This window comes from Sinohyriopsis cumingii, chromosome 8 (assembly GCF_028554795.1).
Source record: "Sinohyriopsis cumingii isolate HCF-2022 chromosome 8, ASM2855479v2, whole genome shotgun sequence".
Taxonomy (NCBI): Eukaryota; Metazoa; Mollusca; class Bivalvia; order Unionida; family Unionidae; genus Sinohyriopsis; species Sinohyriopsis cumingii.
In genome coordinates, this window is record NC_142968.1 from 40030238 (window position 1) to 40052213 (window position 21976).

At 36.6% G+C, this 21976-nt stretch overlaps 1 protein-coding gene across 2 annotated transcripts in view; it reads right to left on the reverse strand.

Annotated features, from left to right (window-relative positions):
• Positions 1-2035: 2035 nt before the first annotated feature.
• Positions 2036-21976, reverse strand: part of LOC149793329 (titin-like) — a 34894-nt gene continuing 14953 nt past the window's right edge. For both annotated transcript variants that reach the window (XM_089967305.1, XM_089967306.1), the window contains 3 exons: positions 19669-19953; positions 16083-16367; positions 2036-3087 (listed from right to left, as the gene is read on the reverse strand). In XM_089967305.1, the coding sequence (XP_089823431.1) occupies positions 2951-3087; positions 16083-16367; positions 19669-19953 (707 nt within the window). In that variant the 3' untranslated portion in view covers positions 2036-2950. The remainder of the gene's footprint in view (positions 3088-16082; positions 16368-19668; positions 19954-21976) is intronic.

A 21976-nucleotide genomic window follows, 5' to 3' on the forward strand; every position in this document is an offset into this window, starting at 1 on the left:
AATCTTCTCACGAACAAATACAAGAAGATAAAGGAGGTGAAAGATGTGTTAAGCAACCAAACAAACAACGGTTACTAGACATGGGACTTCAAACAGCATTGGAAGATAATAAAAAGGCCGGCCACATCGTAAATGCTATAATGTTAACAGTACCTGTGCAGTGGCAATTTGTAGTCCCTATTTTGAGCACCTACTATCAGGACGCATACCAAAAATGCTCTATATTAAGGCTAGACGAGGTTACGGAACAGCTTGAGTGACACGAGCTGAACCACCTTCCAGAGCTGCAGGTGGATGAGACAGAGTGCGGTGGAATGCGTAAAAGAATACGCGAGCGGTAGGAAACATAGTCTGCCACCTTGAAGAACAGCCCGTGTTAGGACTACTATAAAATTACCAAGGTGTTTTCATTTTAGCTTCAAAATCCCATTTCGATCATACCTTTTAACTTACTAATTTGACCCTACTGACCACGGTTCTAAAATTATTCTTTGGCGATATATGACTAAGGCCACATTCAAGTTTTCGCCTGAATAGAATTTTTCGGAACGAAAAGGACGCTAATTACCCAATTTTTTATTTTCCAAATTTATGTTGGTTAGGAGTGTTTTAAAACCATAGATAGCTTGACTCTTATTACAAGTGTGGCTTATGCAGACTTTAGTGTTATGGAAAGCCTACGTTAGATAACTGGGAAGAATGTGATCGATAGTACATCTGTGGTATTTCAGTAGAGGGTCACTTTCACTTCTGCTGCGCACAGACTTTTCTTTCCGAAGATAAGTTAAGATGGTAGCTGTGCTTACATTTATCAGTCGCACAAGGCCGGATTGTCATAAGAGACTCTAATGTATGACTGACTGATTGATTGATTGCGGTCTGGTACCCATTGTTGACTGGTCAACAGCCATGACACCTAATATTGCAAAACTGAACGAAGTACTGATGCATATCTACAGGATAAGACACAGGCTGATTGAGGTTAAAACGAAAGAGACGTTAACCATTTTATTCAAGATGGCGCAATGTAACTGGAAGATGTACTGCGAGAGTATATCCAATGAAAAAGAGAATAACGGGCTGAGGATTATCAGCAACAGCAGCAATAGCAGCAGCAGCAGCAGGGATAAGTGGTGGGCGAGTTTAAGACGCACATAGATGAGCTCTCTGTCTTCTACAGAAAGATTAAACCATGTGATGTAGTCACGCCCATGGCGATACCTAGCCTGGATATCATTGTCGTTAGCATCTCGACGGTCAAGGAGTACAACAAAACGGCCCATTTTAGGGCTATCCACATTCCTTAGAATAGAGATCATATTCAATCATCGCCAATTTTGAACATTTGTGTGTGTGTGTGTAATTGTATTCCACAAAACAATTTCAAAACCGCTTCTACCCCATTGTAAAAGTGTATTTGTTCTTTGTATAGTATGTAGGTATAAACACTCCGAAACATGTGTCGTATGTTAAACCTATATGCAAACACAGAAAGGAATGGTTTATTTCAGGTCATTGCAGTTTCTCTAGATCTGCATTCTGTATTACACATAAGGATATTTTCCTTCACGTCAGCTTACCCAATCGAACATAAAATTTCGGTAATGTGCGTGCTTCAAGCATATAAAGCAGTCGTCAGTCTTGCTATCAATAATAACGTCTTGTCTATTGTTTATGTTTCATCGTGTGTATTTGTTGTGTGTAAGTATAAACACTCCCTCCCTAGTTTGTTAATGTACGATAGTATGTGTATTGGTGCTTATAGTGTGCATATAAACACTCCTATCCTTATGTGTTAGTATGTTTGCATGCATCTACGTATATCATATGTGTATACACATTCATCCTTTTTGTTGGATAGTATGGTGGGTGATGGATTATAATAAATAATTAGGTGTTTGGTAGTAAGCTATGGGTTGAATGGTATAACAAAACAAATGTGTTGGATATCATATAATGTTTAATCATTACATTTCCCATTATGGCCTCATCAATATTTCACACTAGGAAATGGTCTGTAACAGTCCGGCAGTTAATATTATATTTGCCGTCAGGACCTCATACAGTCACTGCGATGTTAAATTTCATTTATGACCCTAATAATACTATCCCAATCTTAAAAATATGGACATTTTTAAAACAAAAAATAGGATTTACCTTATGATTCCATACGTCGCCACATATATACTTACTGGCCCATATATAAGTATAATACCCCCAGTCGTCTCACATAAATCTTTCCGTGCGTAAGTATCGGCCGACACGGCTACCCAGCTTAAAATACGCATGATTTATCCGGAAGAAAAGAGTGAAACAGGAGCAACATGATATACATGTAATGCGTCAACTTAACTACCTAAAACAAGAAACCAGTCTTGAATTCTGATTATTTTCTCTGACTGGAGGTAGATAATAAATCTTACTGAAGCATTTTGGACAATATGACTGGCATTTTGGACAATATGAATAAAATAACTTAAACTAATGCAGCATGTGTGCATTGGAAACTATTCCTTTGCTTAGACAGTAATAAAGAAAATATTAAATTCTGTTAAATCTTATTTTTAAGTCTGATTTTATTTAAATATGAGCAATAGAAACAAACAATTAATGGATTTCTCGTCACTCTGAAGACTACCCAATGACCACAACAAATTTGGGTAGAAATCGTTCTGCAAAACTGCATATTGAAAAGACTAATATGAAGCCACATAAAAATGCACAAAACATGTGTATCAATTATGTGTATCGATACCTATTTTCTGATATTTACATACGTACAAATACATTATAAAATCACTCAAGGAGTGAGAAACATAATAAATTAAAAGACAAAAGAAATTCATTCAAAACATTCAATGCACGACATAAACATGTGTGTGGATTCTTCTGCTGATGCTGATGATGAACCATTTGATGACTTTCTGCTTTTTCAAAACAATTCAACCCATTACCTCCAGAAAAGGCCAGCAATGGCCCAAAATACATCCCAAACGAAAGTGACGACGGGAAAGGCATTTAAAGCCACCTCAAAAAAACTCGGTTTCTGGTGAACGTGAATATCTACCTCAGTATGTCTGGGTTCCGCTGGAAAACAAAAAACATCATATTGTCTCGTCTGTTTTCTCTCTCATTTACTCATCAATTATTGTTGCTTTCTTCTCTTGCTTTCTTCATTCCATCGTTCTTTTCACAAGTGTTTTTGTTATAATTTCCAGCACACATAAAAATTATATACCAATGTAAGTAATGATTTAACGACGATGCTATCAGAAAAAATCCTTTTTAAGTATCACGTTACTTACAAATAACTCACATACGACGTTAACTAGAAAGCTTCATCTTTTAGTAACCATGAAACAAAAGAAATATGGTTTTTTTAATGATAGGTTAGGGCTGTTAAAGATTGGGGTAGCTTGCATTGTCTAGCAATACATACTGAACAGTGTGTACTTAACAATACAATTTGTGTCATTATATATTAATGTCAATTACTGATTAAGTGCTCAAAGGACAGTTTACAAGTATTCATTTGATAAAACAATTATGCAGTGACTTGAATACTTGTACATGCCACAATCTGGCTGTAACATGCATCAACCGTAAGTCGTTGTGTATCCATCAGATCGTGAAATAGAGTAACAAAATACCCATAATTCAAAGTTTTAAAAGTTTATTTTCTTCTACGATCAGTCAATCTATGATCCCTGACATTAAACTGAGAAGCTAGACATTTAGAGAAATTACAATAAGGGGAATGTCTTATGAGACAACGACAACGTGTTCCAGAAACTGTCAGCAGATACGTCCTAAAGCCATCACGTCAATGCTTATCACAAGGATCAACATAGAGCTGAGAACCTCCCACTGACCCACTAATTTAAACAATAGATACAAGATACAAAACGTTAATTTAATATCGATAGTCGGTAACATAAAACCACAAACACTGGAAGAATTATTTTACCGATATGACGTAATACAAATGCTTAATATTTCTGAGGACATGTACACAGATAGTACATATTTAAAAGAAAACTATAAGCATCAAAAACATTACCATGCTAACAGGAACATCAGATTAAAAAACAAGGCAACAATATATAATATGATGACATTCATTTATAATAAAACTTATGAACATATCAAACACGCAACAAAAAGGTATACGTTTAAATTGTTACAAAAGAAATATGACAATTTCCTTCGTAAAAACATGTACATTTTTTAATGTAAGAAAGTGTTTATTTAAAATTAGCATTATGAAAGCAGGATTTAAGCCTTAAAACCTCAGTAATATTAGTAACATTAAAGCTGGTTTGCTGATGACTACTAAATATAATGACATCAAGGGTATTTACAATGGGACCCTGGTCATGTCTTAATCAACCTGCTGAGTTCCGTTAAATCAAAGATTGCTTTTGGTTCATTGGACAGGATATTCCACATTCTTAAGCGTTAAATTTAAACGAGACCTTACTTTACCATGTGTTCATCATTGTTGGTATTATTGCCCAGTATTGGTGTCTATGATTATTGTTGGTAGTATTGCCCAGTATTGGTGTCTATGATTAAAGTTGCAGTTTTTAACGTGACCAGATTCCTAAGTTATTAAATGTCTTCCTGTATGCTTTAGTTGTCATGTCTCTTAATCTACTATTTTGAAGAATAAGAAGGTTTGCTTTTCTTAGAAGAGAAACATACGAGCTATTAAAATCATTAAACACCAATTTTAAAGCCCCATACAGTATATTTCTTGCCATGTTTTCAGGATATGTTTTGATACAGAAATGCAGCATAAGGGGACTTCAGTTACAGTTTGACATAATAAAGCTGACGTGGATCATAAGCTTAGTCAGAGTAGATAAATAATGGTCGAGACATTTCACGATGTTTAATTATCTTGCTGATGTTTGATAAACAATTATGTGTGGTTCCTAATATTTAGTTCAGAATCAATATGTACTCCAAGGAGTTTTGCACAGTCCACACGTGTTATTTCATGGTCTTTTATGTGACACTGAATAAAATATGCGCATTGTTTGGCCAAGAACAGTTCGTTGGAATTGGAATGGCCGGGAGAGGGAGTTGCTTGTATACCACTGGCTGAAAACCAGTCGATCAATATCTTGCTCTCATTTGCAGACCTTTGATTTGTATGGATGTAAGATGTGTTGTCATCAGCGTAAGGATCCAGTGTTATTCGTTTGGTGAAGTAGAAGATGTCGTTTAAAACTATATTTATAGGTTACTGCATATGTGGGAAAAAATGAACGAGGTTTTTGGATGGAATACTGCACGACCTTGGGAGTGCAGTATATCCATCCGACAAAACGAGTTCATATTTTCGCATACAAATGCAGTAACCTTTTTAGTATATGCTAAATTTTTTTTTCTACCTAAGGCTTACTTATATAAACAAAATACACTACAAGAAACAACGTAAATGAATGTATGCCGTATTACAAACTAAATACACAAGCGCATATTCATCATTATACAACACCAATATTATTACTGCGCACAAAACTCCGCCCAGATAAATTTGAACTTAGTGGGGCGCTCGACATAACTTTCGAATGAAAATAGCGTGTCTAGTTACAATTGAAATTTGGAGTCATATTGTGAATGAATGTGCATTGCAACAACTTTTACATTTGATCTGGAATGAATAGAGTTTGGCATTTTGTTTCGATTCTACGAAATTTCGTGAGTATGGACTGGATTTGTATGTGTCAATTCCACATGAAATGCATGTGATTGAGTAAGCTAGAGAGAAGCGTGTTTACGCCTGCAAATGTGTTTATATTTCTGTCATTGAATGTTTGAAAACATAATGTGGGAAAAATATTAAATCTTTCAATTGCAATTATCAAAAAGACTCTATGAAATTTAATGCTTATTTCATTTTGAGTGCAGTAAGGAGGATAAAATTGTACTTACCATCAAAATTACAGTACTATTTCGAAATGTGTAATCAAGATTGAGAACCTATGACATGGCTTATGTAATTCGGATTTGCAGAACTAAGAAAGTACATTTTATGTTATTTGTAAGGACATTTTCTTGCGTTTGTTGTATATACTCTAGCTAGCCTAACTCCGAAACATTGTATCAACGCGGAATGTGCTAAATCAGCTGGTATGTGGCAGTCCACGAAACATCTGTTTCAGTTCATTCAGAAACAAATTTAAACAACCGCAACGTAAAGCGCCTCTTACGCGAGTGTACATGATTTGTTTACCAATCAAAAGTGCTGGTGTCTGCATCCAGTGTTTGTTTACAATAGAAAGTAGTTTTTTATGCAGTTAATGCTATATGTGTATTGGCGCGCGGGTTCAGTATCGAGTAATACTGCACAATGCTGACAATGTAAAGTTAACGGGGGAAAAATGAGCATATAATAATAAATATGATATGTTCCAGTATTAAGACTTGATGTACTCCTTTGGAGGCATTATACCAGTTTATCAATGAGGATCCCAGATTAACGCATTGTTTTGGTTATACAAATAGCGCTCATTTAGTGTGATCAAGTTTGCAGCATTTTGGAGACTTTCATGTCAATTCAGTGATGAGGATGTGCGGAATACTCAAGGCCCTGGACACGTCCATTAGTCTTGCACCAAGACTGGAACCATTGTCCAGGCGCTCCTCCAGTACTATACCAGTTTCATTAGCGTGGTTAGGCATTCGTACCTTTTGGTAAAAGTAGATGGTAAAGTTACGAAAATATAATCAAAATGCAAATAAAAGATGATTACATAAAATTCTTTAAAAATGCTGGAAGTGTAAGTTAAAAATGCTGACTGGGATCTATTTGCCCATGTGTATGACATCAGTCTGTGGTATGCTCATGCCAGATGGTTCTACTCAAAATCAACGAGGACTTATTTGGATGGTTCTTGATTCCCTTTAGTCGCAGCAAAACTTCAAACATGAAACGGTGGTCAAACGCTATTGAGCTTCTTATCTGCGATTTCAGAAGTTCCGTATCTTGAAACTCTAAAATACACGTCAGTTTTCTGTTGAGAAGTGATCTGCCACGTAAACAGGCCTGCTGCTGCACCATGAACAGCGTCTGTCTTTATTCCAGCCATGACAACGCTGATTTGCAGCTTGCATACAACTAAGTAACAATTGTGTTGTTCTTCTGCGAGCGATGGTGTCGGCGTGGGCATCAACAGCACCAACCTTGTCCGTGTAACCCATCAGCGTAGTTCTGCAGTTACCCAAGCATTTGCTGCTTCAGCGTCAGTTCTCGGTTGTGACAACACAACTGTTTTCAGCCGCAACTTTCTAGACATTCCTGTAAAATCCAAACATATGCGACAGTAGAATTACACAACCCTATTAACCTTGTGCGTTAATTTGTAATCAGCTTGCCATGAATCCCACACTGAAATTTGCGTTGGGTGGGGATGAGCAGCAAATGTTGCAGCTTATTTGTCTATCGTTCATCTTACCTGGAATATTTTATATTGTCGCATGATGACCAATTGGTTGTTCGCGCAGAGTGCTCGCCGAAGCACACTTACCACAAAAATATTCGCGGTAATGTTGCTAAGCATTTAACTGTCTGGCTATGCGTTGCTGCTCACCAAATTATTTAACTGTGCTGCTGACACTTCAATGCTTATTTTAATGACCTGGGCTGGAGTTTTTCAATTTTGCCAGTTTAGACCATTAGCGGTAAGCGCAGAGTCTGCGCATATTGTGCGCAGAGTTCGTGGAACTCCGGAAACTACTCTAGATTCAATGTTGTTGTTTTCTGTTGCAGAGATCGCTATTTCTTTTATAACCCCAATGATTAGTTTACCTAGTGAAATTCCATGTTCGCGAGCCACTTTGGCATTTCTGCTAAATAACTCCCCCATAACATCGCCAAGCCCATCTCCCTAATAAACTCGATGCACAGGCCGGCGTGAGTTTACCAACCTAACCGCGGTTACCGCGTATAGGTGTATGATCGTCATTGTTTGCTAAATAATCGGTCGATTACTTAGTTGAAATATGCCGCTGTGTCCCTGATATGCAAACTTACGGTAACTGTTACTGTACGGTGGCCAGGTAAATAACCATCTTGATTGGTCAGTGTAATTCTCATAGGAGAAAGAATATTGTTGTGACATCGTAGAAACACCGGCTACTTAAGCACCACACTTATAAGATCGCCCAGAGAAATATTCGGGGAAAACCTATACAGGATATATCCTTGTCGCGGACCACCAATGTTTGCGGAGCTGGTTGTTTCAATGATACTGTTATGCTGATAGCTTCCAGTAACAACATCGCATGTTAGATTTACCTCTATCATTGATGTAATGTTAACAATGCTCGAGGCTGCATGACGCCCATTGCCGTTTGTAGAATTATATGAGGTCCACCTGCGGACGTCGTCTGGATCCCAACCGAACACGGTCTTGATCGAAGATGATCCAGTTCCGACGCGGTACCCAGAAATGATACCTCGATCGTCGAGTTTAAAGTTGGCTATTGGACGGTCGTTCAGGTAACAGAATCCTTTGGTGATATTTTAAACCCCGTTTAAGTTCAGCATCGAATGCCTTGATGTCTTAGCGCCATCTGGGAATCCAAGGACGTGCCAATCGGTTGGGTATTCGCTTGAGGAAAAAAAGTGAATTATTAGATGGTATTCCACCAAACTGCGCTCATCGGAATTTAAGGCAAACCTTAATATACACGCATTTACACCAGGGCAATTTCCATTAATGGAGGGCGCGGTACGAGCGCTGAGAAATATAACATCAAATTTTTATCTCGTCGTCGACACCAACACGCCTTCTTCATTGACGGCGTTCTATTTGCAACTATCAGGTCAAGTGAAATTACTTCGCCAGTGGAATCTATTATATTCTAACACAGTCGTATAATTGTGGTGTGCTAGCAGAAATAACAATGATTAATCACCGTTAGAGCGACTAGCCACTATATGCATTATCAATTACCTCGTCAGTCAGCGGAAGATACACTGGATTCATGACACTGCCAGTGTACCAACTCTGACAGATTGCCGCTAATTCATTGGCGATTTGGTAGGAATTTTTTCTGGTGCGAAATCTTCCCAGAAGGATTTGTCTGTCAACCTAACTGATCCCATTATTGTGACACAGCGGAGATTAATCGCCGTCGTGTTGTGGCGTAACTTGCTGTTTAGTGACTTATTTGCTCGGACGGAGGTCAACATGATGACTGTTGCTGCGGCGGTCTACCAATGCGGGTTATTTGTTTTGACCAATAACTTGGCTACCCCTGTCTCCGTCGTGGTACTTGGGTCGGCGCGGAGTTCGAGTAATTTACATCTTTCATAACATTAACCCAGTTATGATCATTTTTCGTTAACGATCGCCTCTGGTAAGTTCTCGATAAACCCATTTATTCCGATCGTCGCGTAAATTAAGCTTTATTCCTGGTAATAAATGTTGACTTCTGCTGTCCTACTCGTCCTTGGAAAGCATGGATACGTTCCTTGCAGGCCCATTTGTTAATAAAGGTTGCTTTTAATTCTGAGTTATACTCGGAGTTTCCTCTAACAGAGTTTATCCCGGGAGAGTTTATTTCGTGTACGCAGATTGCAGGATACATACCAGAGTTTCCATTGTGGCTTTCTCTCTCCATGAGCGGGACACAGTGAAATTCTTCACCTCACAATAGTTTGACAGACTTCACATGGTACAGGATCGCCGCCCAATTTCACAAGATCAGCATGTATCCAACAGTATTCAGGAACACACTACTGACCGTAATAAATAGGCATTCCCATGCGCAGTCATTTGCATTGTTGTTTTCTATCGTATTTATTAATATTATAATATTCCTATTAATTACAGTTTGCGGAGACAGCATTGAAAAGAAGCGAGGCGACCTCAGTGTTTTATTTCGCCGTTTAATTTTTGTGGAACGGGTACTTTGAAAAATAAAATATCTTCCGGTCGCGGTTTAGTGTTTTTATATAATAATAATAATAATAATAATAATAATAATAATAATAATGAGGACTTTGTATAGCGCCTAATGTTTAGAAGCTCTAAGCGCTTTACAACATTAGACAACACGTATAAGATCAGAAACATAATATTATCATTACAAAAACAAACAACACGAAATTAGAAAAACATTAAAAAAAATTAAAAAAAACATGCTGAGAATATTTCATGTAGGAGACATTATTAGGTCCTTAATTTTGTTCTTGCAGTCGAAATAATTGAGTTTTGATAGCCCTCTTGAATGTGATCACTGTGTCTTTGTGTCTAAATTCAGTGGGCAATTCATTCTACGTTGTTGGGTCCTGGTATGAAAAAAAACGCTGTCCATATGACTTTGTTTTCATAGTGGGAATAATGAGTATACCATTGTCAGAAGAGGAGCCTACGTATCTTGCTGGTGTGTATACATGGGTGAGGTCAGATAGGAATGTTGGACTAGAGACCGACAGTGAAATGTAGCACAGAGAACAAATTTTGTGTTTGATTCTGGATCGAATGGATAGCCAGTGTACGGTACAGATCAGCGTTTTGAAGTTTCTGTAGTAGATATTGAGATGAACCAGACAGAATTGAGTTACAATAGTCCAGTCTTGAAAGTACTAATGAACACACACATGTTTTAGTGGCGGCAACTGAAAGATATTTGCGAATTGAGCTGATCCGTCTCAGCTCAAGATATGCAGCCTTGCATATGTTCATGACATATTGGTGCAATGTGAGAGTACTGTCCAGAGTAACACCTAGGTTTCGTACTGATTGTGTGAATTTAATGTTGGCGTTGCTGATATTTATTGTTTGAGGTAAAGGATGCGATTGAGAAAGTATTTGTGTTGTGATCAGAATGGCCTCAGTTTTATCATCATTCATCTGCAGCTTGTTACAAGTCATCCATGATTTCACATCGGAAATGCACCTCTCTACACCTTGGATTCTCGCATCAACTTCAGTTGGGTGGCTAGATTTGTATATTTGGGTGTCATCAGCGTACAATTGGTGAGAGACTGGATGATGATCTATGACACTTGAGAGCGACTGAGTGTACAGAATGAAGAGAACAGGTCCATGCACAGACCCCTGTGGAACACCACAACATAGATCAACTGGGCTGGAGTGTATTCCATTTGCAGATACAATTTGTGTCCTGTTGAGTAAGTAGGACTTGAACCACAGTAAGGCTGTATTATGAATGCCAAGTACATGCTGGAGGCGGTGAAGTAATGTATCATGGTTTATTGTGTCACATGCTGCAAACAAATGAAGGAGGGTGAGGACTGTAATCTTTCCGCTATCCAATGCAGAGAGAATGTCATTAACTACTTTTAGAAGAATTGTTTCAATACTGTGGCAAGGGCGATATGCAGATTGTACATTGCTGAATTTAGATGAGATACAAGCTGGGATAGAACAACATTTTCTAAGATTTTTTAAATGAATGGGAGATTAGAAACTGGGCGGTAGTTCTTTAAATCGTGTTGGTCCAGTGTTTGTTTCTTCAGCAGAGGCTTTACAATGGCAGATATGAAAGATGATGGGAATTCCCCAGATGAGAGAGAGAGGTATTAATAACATCAGTTAGTGAAGGTAATACTGGATCTTAGCACTCAAGCAGCAGTGATGTTGGAATTGGATCAAGTTCACATGACTTTGGTGCACTCTTCATCACGATTGTACGTACAAAATCCATAGAGACAGGTTCAAATGCTGCTAATGGTTGCCGATTAAATTCTGTATAACAACCCTATGGTAACGACGAGTCAATTGAAATTGTGGTGTCAAGCTTTGTGGTTTGTAGTTTGTCACGGAAGAAATTTGCAAACATGTCCGGAAGGTCGACTGGAGAGAAGGTAGTTGGAAGTGGTGTTGATTTATTCCTTGACATTTGCTTGTTAGTAATCTCGAAGAGCTCTTTGCAACTGGAACTTTCCATGATCTTAGTAGTGTAGTGGGCTGATTTCGCTGCATGGACTATATTTGTGACATTCTTCTTAGCGACTTCATAGATTTGCTTATGAATAGTGAGTCTGGTGGAAAGCCAGAGCCTCTCAGCTTTACGGCGGTCTCTTTTAGCAGTGCGAAGCTGGCCCCTAACACTGCTATACCATGGAGAACACTTTTGAATTGATACTCTGCACTTGGTAGCTAGGAATGTTTGTCAAGTAATGAACGCAGACAGTTATCGAGTTGTTCTGCGGTAGGAGGTAAGCAAGTTGTTAGGTTAGCTTGGATGTCATGCATTAGTTTGGTTCTATTTATCATACAGAGGTTTCTCTTAGTAGCAGATAAAGGTGGAGGGTTAGGGACTGATACGTCAAGATGGCATATAATGCAGAGGTGATCTGATGCAAGGTCATGGGATACCAGGGAGGGCCGTAGAATGTTATCATCAGGTCTATGAAGAATCCAGTCTAAAATGTGACCATGTTTATGGGTGGGTTGGTTAACTGACTGTTTGAGGTTGAAAAGATTAATGAAATCTATGAGTTTTTATGTATTTGAGTTTTCGGAACAGTCAAAGTGAAAGTTGAAATCTCCAAGAATAATTAGGTTGCCACCTATCGAATTTCCATATTCCAGGAGATTCGGAAACTACTCCAAAAAGAGAGAGTCAGCCAGTTTGTTTTTTCTACTAGGAGGAGGGCGATATAGGCAGAAAAAATGAACTGACCTTTGCTCCAATGTGAGTGTCGTTTGGACTAGTTGAAACGATGCGTGGTCGAAACTGAATGTTGTGGTATAGTTAAGATGTTTTCTCGTGGAGTTCTTTGTGATGACAGCAATTCCACCTCCGCGAGAATTACGGGGGAACGACTTGATGGAGTAACCAGTGGGTGTTAGATCTGCACACTTGGGCTCATCGCCTGATGTTTTTACGATGTTTCTGTCACGAAGAATATGTCAACATTTTAGTCGTTGATAAAATGAACTATTTCTGTGCGCTTTTCCGGTGGTCCTATTGACTGGGCATTGAATAATGTAATGCGCAGAGGTATTTCTTGGATAGTTGACACAAAGGTTGACGAATTAATTGGGATTTGAATTAGGTTATCTAAATTGACGGTCGAAAATGTTTTAAATGGTTGTGCCGAAATAAGGGAGATAACTGGAATTCTTCTTCCTGTTCTACGCCGGCCAGCTTCGAAACAACGTTTCTTCTTTCGCTTCTGTTTAGATTTAGGTAATGATGAATGTAGTCCCAGTTCGTTTAGTCTAGAGCACAATGTAGTGTGGAGAGTCAAGGAGTGAACATTTAAAGCAATTAATGAGGGTCCATCGTAGCATAAACGGGTTGACTGGCGAGTATCATGTGATGGCCGTTTGTTCAAATACATTGGAGCAAGACAGCTGAGAAAAAGTCTAATTATTATCGTTTCCAAAACAAGGAGATGAAGAAACACGTACGAATTTAACAGCCAATACATAATGAGCACAATAACGAAGATGAAAAAAGGCAACAAGCACAAATATCATGAAAACGGCACTAACAAACGGAACAGCTGCTTCAGGCCGGTTAAGCTATAGCGGCCATCTTGAAAGATTTATGGTAACCATAAACAGTTTACCGGGAAATAGTTTTTGCAGCAGAACCTGTCCCTTTGCCAATATGACCATTCAAAGTCGTTTTTAGGTGCCCCATCCCTTGCTGCTTAAGCTGTCAAAAATTACTTTCAGTTTGGTCACTTACGGCAAGCAATTCGATTAAATTTACTTGAATGTTTTAACATTGTTATTTGTAGTGTGCTTCGTGATGAATATTCCAATCGATTGTCAAATAGTTCTAGCTCTAACTTAAAGATGGGATCATCTATATCCACCGCCCAGCTCTGCCAAATATTCCCGAAACCTAAATGTGGATGATCGATAGATAAACATATAGACAAATGGAGAAACAAATACACTACTTGAAATTGAAGAATTCCAAAGAGCACAAGGCACAGCTAGATATTTGTTTGAGTATATGTGTAAAGTTTCAATGAGATATCTTGGACCGTTTATGAATTTTGCTGTGCAACCAAAAGTCTGAACGATGACTTCATGGACAGCTGGACACGTGGACAAAACCATTAAACATAACGAAATTGATGGCGGTACATTAACGCAACAACTGTAATGAACTTATTAAATTTCGCATAAATGTCTTAAATGGTTTAGAAGATCTGATCTGGAAACGACAACGTTAAATTGCAAGAAAATCTTGACCTTTGCTCCAATGTGAGTGTCGTTTGGACTAGTTGAAACGATGCGTGGTCGAAACTGAATGTTGTGGTATAGTTAAGATGTTTTATCATGGAGTTCTTTGTGATGACAGCAATTCCACCTCCGCGAGAATTACCGGGGAACGACTTGATGGAGTAACCAGTGGGTGTTAGATCCGCACACTTGGGCTCATCGCCTGATGTTTTTAGCCACGTTTCTGTCACGAAGAATATGTCAACATTTTAGTCGTTGATAAAATGAACTATTTCTGTGCGCTTTTCCGGTGGTCCTATTGACTGGACATTGAATAATGCAATGCGCAGAGGTATTTCTTGGATAGTTGACACAAAGGTTGACGAATTAATTGGGATTTGAATTAGGTTATCTAAATTAACGGTCGAAAATGTTTTAAATGGTTGTGCCGAAATAAGGGAGATAACTGGAATTCTTCTTCCTGTTCTACGCCGGCCAGCTTCGAAACAACGTTTCTTTCTTCGCTTCTGTTTACATTTAGGTAATGATGAATGTAGTCCCAGTTCGTTTAGTCTAGAGCACAATGTAGTGTGGAGAGTCAAGGAGTGAACATTTAAAGCAATTAATGAGGGTCCATCGTAGCATAAACGAGTTGACTGGCGAGTATCATGTGATGGCCGTTTGTTCAAAAACATTGGAGCAAGACAGCTGAGAAAAAGTCTAATTATTATCGTTTCCAATACAAGGAGATGAAGAAACACATACGAATTTAATAGCCAATACATAATGAACAGAATAACGAAGATGGAAACAGGCAACAAGCACAAATATCATGAAAACGGCACTAACAAACGGAACAGCTTCTTCAAGCCGGTTAAGCTATAGCGGCCATCTTGAAAGATTTATGGTAACCATAAACAGTTTACCGGGAAATAGTTTTTGCAGCAGAACCTGTCCCTTTGCCAATATGACCATTCAAAGTCGTTTTTAGGTGCCCCATCCCTTGCTGCTTAAGCTGTCAAAAATTACGTTCAGTTTGGTCACTTACGGCAAGCAATTCGATTAAATTTACTTGAATGTTTAACATTGTTATTTGTAGTGTGCTTCGTGATGAATATTCCAATCGATTGTCAAATACTTCTAGCTCTAACTTAAAGATGGGATCATCTATATCCACCGCCCAGCTCTGCCAAATATTCCCGAAACCTAAATGTGAATGATCGATAGATAAACATATAGACAGATGGAGAAACAAATACACTACTTGAAATTGAAGAATTCCAAAGAGCACAAGGCACAGCTAGATATTTGTTTGAGTATATGTGTAAAGTTTCAATGAGATATCTTGGACCGTTTATGAATTTTGCTGTGCAACCAAAAGTCTGAACGATGACTTCATGGACAACTGGACTCGTGGACAAAACCATTAAACATAACGAAATTGATGGCGGTACATTAACGCAACAACTGTAATGAACTTATTAAATTTCGCATAAATGTCTTAAATGGTTTAGAAGATCTGATCTGGAAACGAAAACGTTAAATAGCAAGAAAATCTTTCAGACTGATTGATTGGTTGGCTCTTTGTTATAATTATAAATGAATGGCAATGTTTTTGTGTGTCTAACATGAAAAGAAAATATAATTAGTTAGAGTCTTTCACAAAGGTAGCTATGACTTCCTTTGCAAACGTAAATACTAATTTCATATTTTAAATATGATTGAAGATTGTATGAGTATTCTTAGCTGATCTTATCAATATGATTTCCGCAGCCTTCCTTTCTACCGTCTTCTTGAATCACATACAATTACATCACAGTAGCTTTCTAAGCTTTACGTTATTGGCCATTTAATGAATAATCTGAAATCGAATTAGATTACTCTTAGTAAAGCTTAAAGTTTACTTACGGGGTTTGACGTTCTCTGGAACTGAAGTAGCTCCATCGACGTCATCAATTTTAGCAGCAATGCTGATCAACAAATCTTTGTCTTCAAATAGTGTCGTATCTATGCTATAGTCAAATGTATTTGGTTCCAGAACTGTACTGTACGTACGACCATCGGGTTTGACTGAGTAGCGGATGACGTAGGATGTGATTGGCTGGGTTAATCCTGTTGGAGGTCCCCAAGTTAAGATGATGGAGTTTCCACTGTTCCTCATTGTGAACGATGTTGGCGGACCTGGTGGTTTTACTGAAAAGTAGATAATGGTATTGGTAAATGAAAACTGATGAGAACTCTCTTCAAGGCCATAATGTGATACAAAACTCATAAAATGTTGCTCCTTCTGATGCATTAAAAATGAGTCGTCATAAATGAAGTTTTTGTTTTTCTTTCTAATGATGTAATGTAGTTAAATACAGGGTATCATTTCGGACAAATTTCATCAACATGCCAAAATAGCTGAACATTTATCATACTCGGACAGGTCTGAAAATATGAGTTGGGCAGTATTACGTCATCAAATTTCAACCGAAAGGAGATCAAATTAGTGCTGTCAATAATTCTACAACACGTTTCGTATTACACGGACACTTTAGTATCTAAATCTCACAAAAATTACGCGATAACTTTTAGAGCGATGTCGCCATTTTTAACTTTGAACTGGACCTGCAGTAAAATATTGTACTTATAATATTTTATGTTTGTTTCTTTAGTTAGTGTATATTAAAGTAGAAAATGACTTAACGGTTGATTATTTTAATTAATTCAGCTAGTATTGTAAAAGGCATACACCTTTTCGAAAATAACTAAGCCAAACGCCGGATACTGATAAAACCAACCTTGCAGGCTTTGCAAGTGCTAATATCATAAATCATGAAAAGTGAATATTAACAGTCTAAGCGAAAATATTTCGCTAGCGAATAGTTTATTTTTAAAAAAAAATATTTAGAGGACATATCAGTTTCTGCAAGTTACGCGTGAATGCCAGTTATGAACATGCTAGGTAAGAGAAACCATAACCATGGTCAGGTGGCAGTAACAATAAAGAAAACGTGTGTCAAAGCTAACAACGCAAATTCTGAGTTACAAGCTAAACTGGAATAAGCAAGACAATCGAGTTTTTAGATAATTACAAGGAGGGTTTGTCTCATTCAGTAAATTCCACAACAAATATTAAGTTGTTGTCCAATACAAAATAAATAAATAGTAAACAAAATATAAAAAAATACAATCTAATATAAAACAATAATTTTATCAGACTAAAATACATATTTTTATATTGTTAAGAGTCTATGTTCTTAAAATAAATAACATAAAAGAGTGAAGAAAACAAGATTTGTAAAATTTAACAAATAATTTATTTCCCTAGAATACAAAGCGAAAATGAGGAAAAAGAGCTTTCGTTATTGCGAATTAAATCCAATAATAATCTAAGAATTAAACGCACAAGTCCTAGTAATAAAAAGTCCTGAATGAAACTCATTTTAAGTGCCGATGAGATCCAAATATGAAGGCAATGGCGTGTCTGTTATAGTCTACGAAGTACTACTGTATCAACAGTCTCTTGTTGAATCACAAAAATATTATTGCAGGTTTGAATTCCGTATATATTTCATTGAATGTCTTTATCTAAGAAAAGTGTCTTAGCACTTTTTATTTTTATGGAAAGTAGTCACTTGAATTCAATAATTTGAAGAAAATAAAATTCACCCCAAACTGGTCACAGCATAATACAGCTTAAAGTGCCAGATGTTAAATCACGATGGTAAAATCCTCACAATCACAAGATAATATAGTTCTTTGCTAGACCTCAGATTACATTAGCATTTTCTAAAAACAACCAATACCTAACGGAAAAAAATGAATGATCTGATGAGCCTTGTTTACTTACAATACCATAGCCTATAAAATTCAAGTGGGATTTTCCCCAAATCCTGACCCTGATCAACATATTTACCACTTATTTAATTGAACAATAGTTTGGCTAATAAGCTCTTACACAGAGAGAATAAAAAAGCTATTTTTAGTTGTTTACATAAATGAAATTAGATTTTAAAAAACAAGTTCAATCAGGTCAAGTAGAAATTAACTCAGTTTTGGACAAGGTCAAGTCAGTAAACAATGTTACATTACAGTAGCATATAATGAAATAAAAAATTTAAAACTAACAGACAAACACTTACTTTAAATATGCATAACAATATTCATCACTTAATTCGCATTATTAATGATTTGTAATATTTAAAAAAAATATAATGGAAGAACACAACTACTAATGAGACAAATGATAAAAAAGTGAACAGTTTTATTTTATTCAATAATTTATTTTAATTTACCAATTCATATTTGCTTTACGATTTGGAACATTGATACTATAAAGCTGTGTTTCAGAAATCAATTTAACAGAATAATTGTGATGACATTATTGTGTCTTTCTAAGTCGTCAATGTCCAATTTTTCTATTGATACTCATTGTATGACTAGTATCCACTGATTAACCAATAACATCGCCCGCTATATTAGACTTTTTATTTTTTTTAAACGACTGTGTCTACATAGGGATGACTTGGTTCTTTGATATCTCTATTTTCGCATAAGCTATCTACAAGTGCCTGATACTTTTACAAAGTTATACAAAAATACATTGGATTATAACAATATATATCACAGCGTCTAATATCTAGCAACCATTAATTTGCAAAACTTATTCACTGTGCTGAGAAAACTTGTGATCCCGCTCAAATATTTGAAACTTTTAATTAACTTATACATTAACCAATCAGGAATAATCGAATGAATGTTATCACTATCAGTTGCAATTCAATGACCTTTTCCTTCCAAAACTCGTTGACGTTAAATTGCATAAGGTCTTTCAGATTTATTGGCTATTGGTCGGTTGATTGATTGACGAACTGACATGATTATAAATGAGTGAAAATGCTTCATAACTTGTGAGTGTATTCATTAAAGGAATTATATGATAACGACAATCACATGGGTATCGATGATTTTCTGATCATTGATACTTCTTCTTGTGAAATTTAAGAAACATTAAAGAGCTTTATAATGTATGATGGATGTATTTAAGATTATGTCCATCCATTCATATCTTCATATTTATGTCATTGATTCTATCATCAGGATTTCCTCAGCCTTTCCTTTCTAATATATGTTCATTGATCAAAGTCCATTTCATTGCAATCGGGGGGCCCCGAGTGGCCGAGTGGTCCAAAGCGTTCTCCGTTACGGATCACTGCCATCTCACCTCTGTCTGCGTAGGTTCGAGTCTCGGATTCGGCCAATGTGGGTATGTGAGAAAGCTTGCCAGTAGCTTCTCGAGGGTCGGTGGTTCTTCCCGGGCTTTTCCCGGGTTCTTCCTCCACCATTAATACTGGCCGCCATGTATAGCCTATCGTGTGCTGAAAAATGACGTTAAACCCTACAACAACAACATCATCTCAATCGCTCAATAGGATACATTTAGAGACAATCTACTGAAAACCCTGACACTTATTCACATAAATTTTAGCACCACTTCAAGTCTACTTACCCGCGCTGACGTACAGTGGATTTGAGGTAACTCCTTCGACGTCCTCAATTCTAGCAGTAATATTGATCAACAAGTATTTGCCATCAAAATGTATAGTGTCAATGCTAAAGTGCAATACATTTGGTTCCAGAACTACACTGTACGACGGACCAAATGGTTGAACTCTGTAACGGATGACGTATGATGTTATTGGCAGAGTTAATCCTGTTGGCGATTCCCAACTCAAGATGATGGCGTTGCCACTGAACTCTGATTTGAACGATGTCGGGGGACCTGGCGGTTTTACTGAAAGGTAGGATAAATATTCATCTATATAATATACAACTGGTGAAACAACAATGAAAGAATCATACTAAAGGAGATGGTAAAATATTGGATCTACTCTATCGTTTCTGGCAAAAATGTATCATAGCTGATAAACTTTGCTAACTCTAATGAATTTAAGCTAATTTATCATAAATATAGGTTTATTTATTTTTCTTATGATATTTTCTAGTTAAATACGGAGGTAGGTGCCAAAATTCCTAAATATTTAAGGCACTAGAATATGGTTGAAGGTATGAGCGGGTCAATGTTACATTCGGAACCTTCTACAGAACGGAGAATACATTAGAACCGTCATTTCTGCACAATCTTTTCGTGTAAAGTGGTTTCGCTTATATACAAATCTCCATATATATATATATATATATATATATATATATATATATATATATATATATATATATATATATATATATATATATAACGATTTCTTTTTTTATAGAAATCAGATAATGTTATGATCGTGAGGAATAACTATTTTGGACCGGCTACTGATGTAACCACCTTGCATAAATTGCAAGTGTTCCTGTCAACAATTATTGGACCAGATAAGACATTTATTTGACGTTTTAGTCATCGCGAGTAGGGATGTCTTCTATTACCATTATAGCTATGTGAAATTATAATCAAATGTTACATTGTAGCAATACGTGTTTTGACAAATGTTTTCAAAATTCCACATTGAGAATGAAACTAAAGTGCATTTTGAGCAGCGAACTTAACCTTCCTACAAATGACAGGTTGCCATTTATAAGCCGTGAACGCTACCAAATACATAGTTCATTTCAGTTTGAAGTACCATTTAAATCATTAAATTCCTCGACAAGTTCTCATTCCAAACCAAATAAATATATAAATAAATTTAGATTAAGTATGAAACAATGATTTTCTATTGCTACATTAACGTTTCTCGTATTTAACATTCAAACTGCAATATTGATAATGTTTTTAATATTTAAAAATATTGTTTGCAATATAAAAATTCTTTAACAACAACATCAATAATGACAATAATAATAATAAAGAAGAAGAAGAAGAAGAAGGAAAAATGACAATTACAATGTAAGTGAATAGATTTTTGCTTTCATTTCATTAATCATTTCTTTTCTAAATTGATTGACTCGTTTTTTATGGCAAATATATTATACTGTAACGTAATACGTATTATGAAAATATCAAGCTACCCGTCGGCCTGTACTTCGTGTAAAGAGCTCTTTGTGGATTGCATTTTTAGACTCTGAATCAGGACACAAGGCGAGTTTTACGAAGTCATTAAGGGCACCATCGTCACAAGCCACCAGAGACAAACGGCTACGCTCAGTGACGAATGAGCGTAGCCGACTGTCGGCCGCGCGTAATGACGAAGTAAAGCCCAACAGTTTATAAAATAGCTGATACTTAGCATTTATTAAAACAAGCACTAGTAAATTAATATAGTTAGCTTTATAACATAATGTCTTTCTTAGACGACCCGTGTGCTCGTATGTGCTGAGAGAAAGCAGTATTAATGAGCACATTGTAATCCCAGTGATTAATCTAAATAGACAACCCCCCAAACTAAAACTAAACATAACAACAAAACTGAATCTACTTCTGATGTTAAGGTAGAAATGAGCAATTCTAATATAATGAACCGTAATATAAATATCTAAGACAATTTAAGAACCAGGAAAAGGGTCATTTTCCCATCAAATTCATGTCCAGAATATTATAAGTGTAAACAAGATCAGGTCTCCTATTCAAATAGTAGTAAAAAGAATTGTAAAACAGCTGGTACACAATGAATTTCCAACATGAACATCAATGTACTTAATTTAAGCTCAAATAAATATGAGTACCTCCATTAATAATGACCTGAATGTTTAATCTATAATCGTAAAGAAATAATATGTGTATTATGATGTTTACAAAATGAATGTCACTTATCACGTAGGCCTTTAATTCGATTTCTGACCAAAGTCAATCACACAATGTACATGAATAT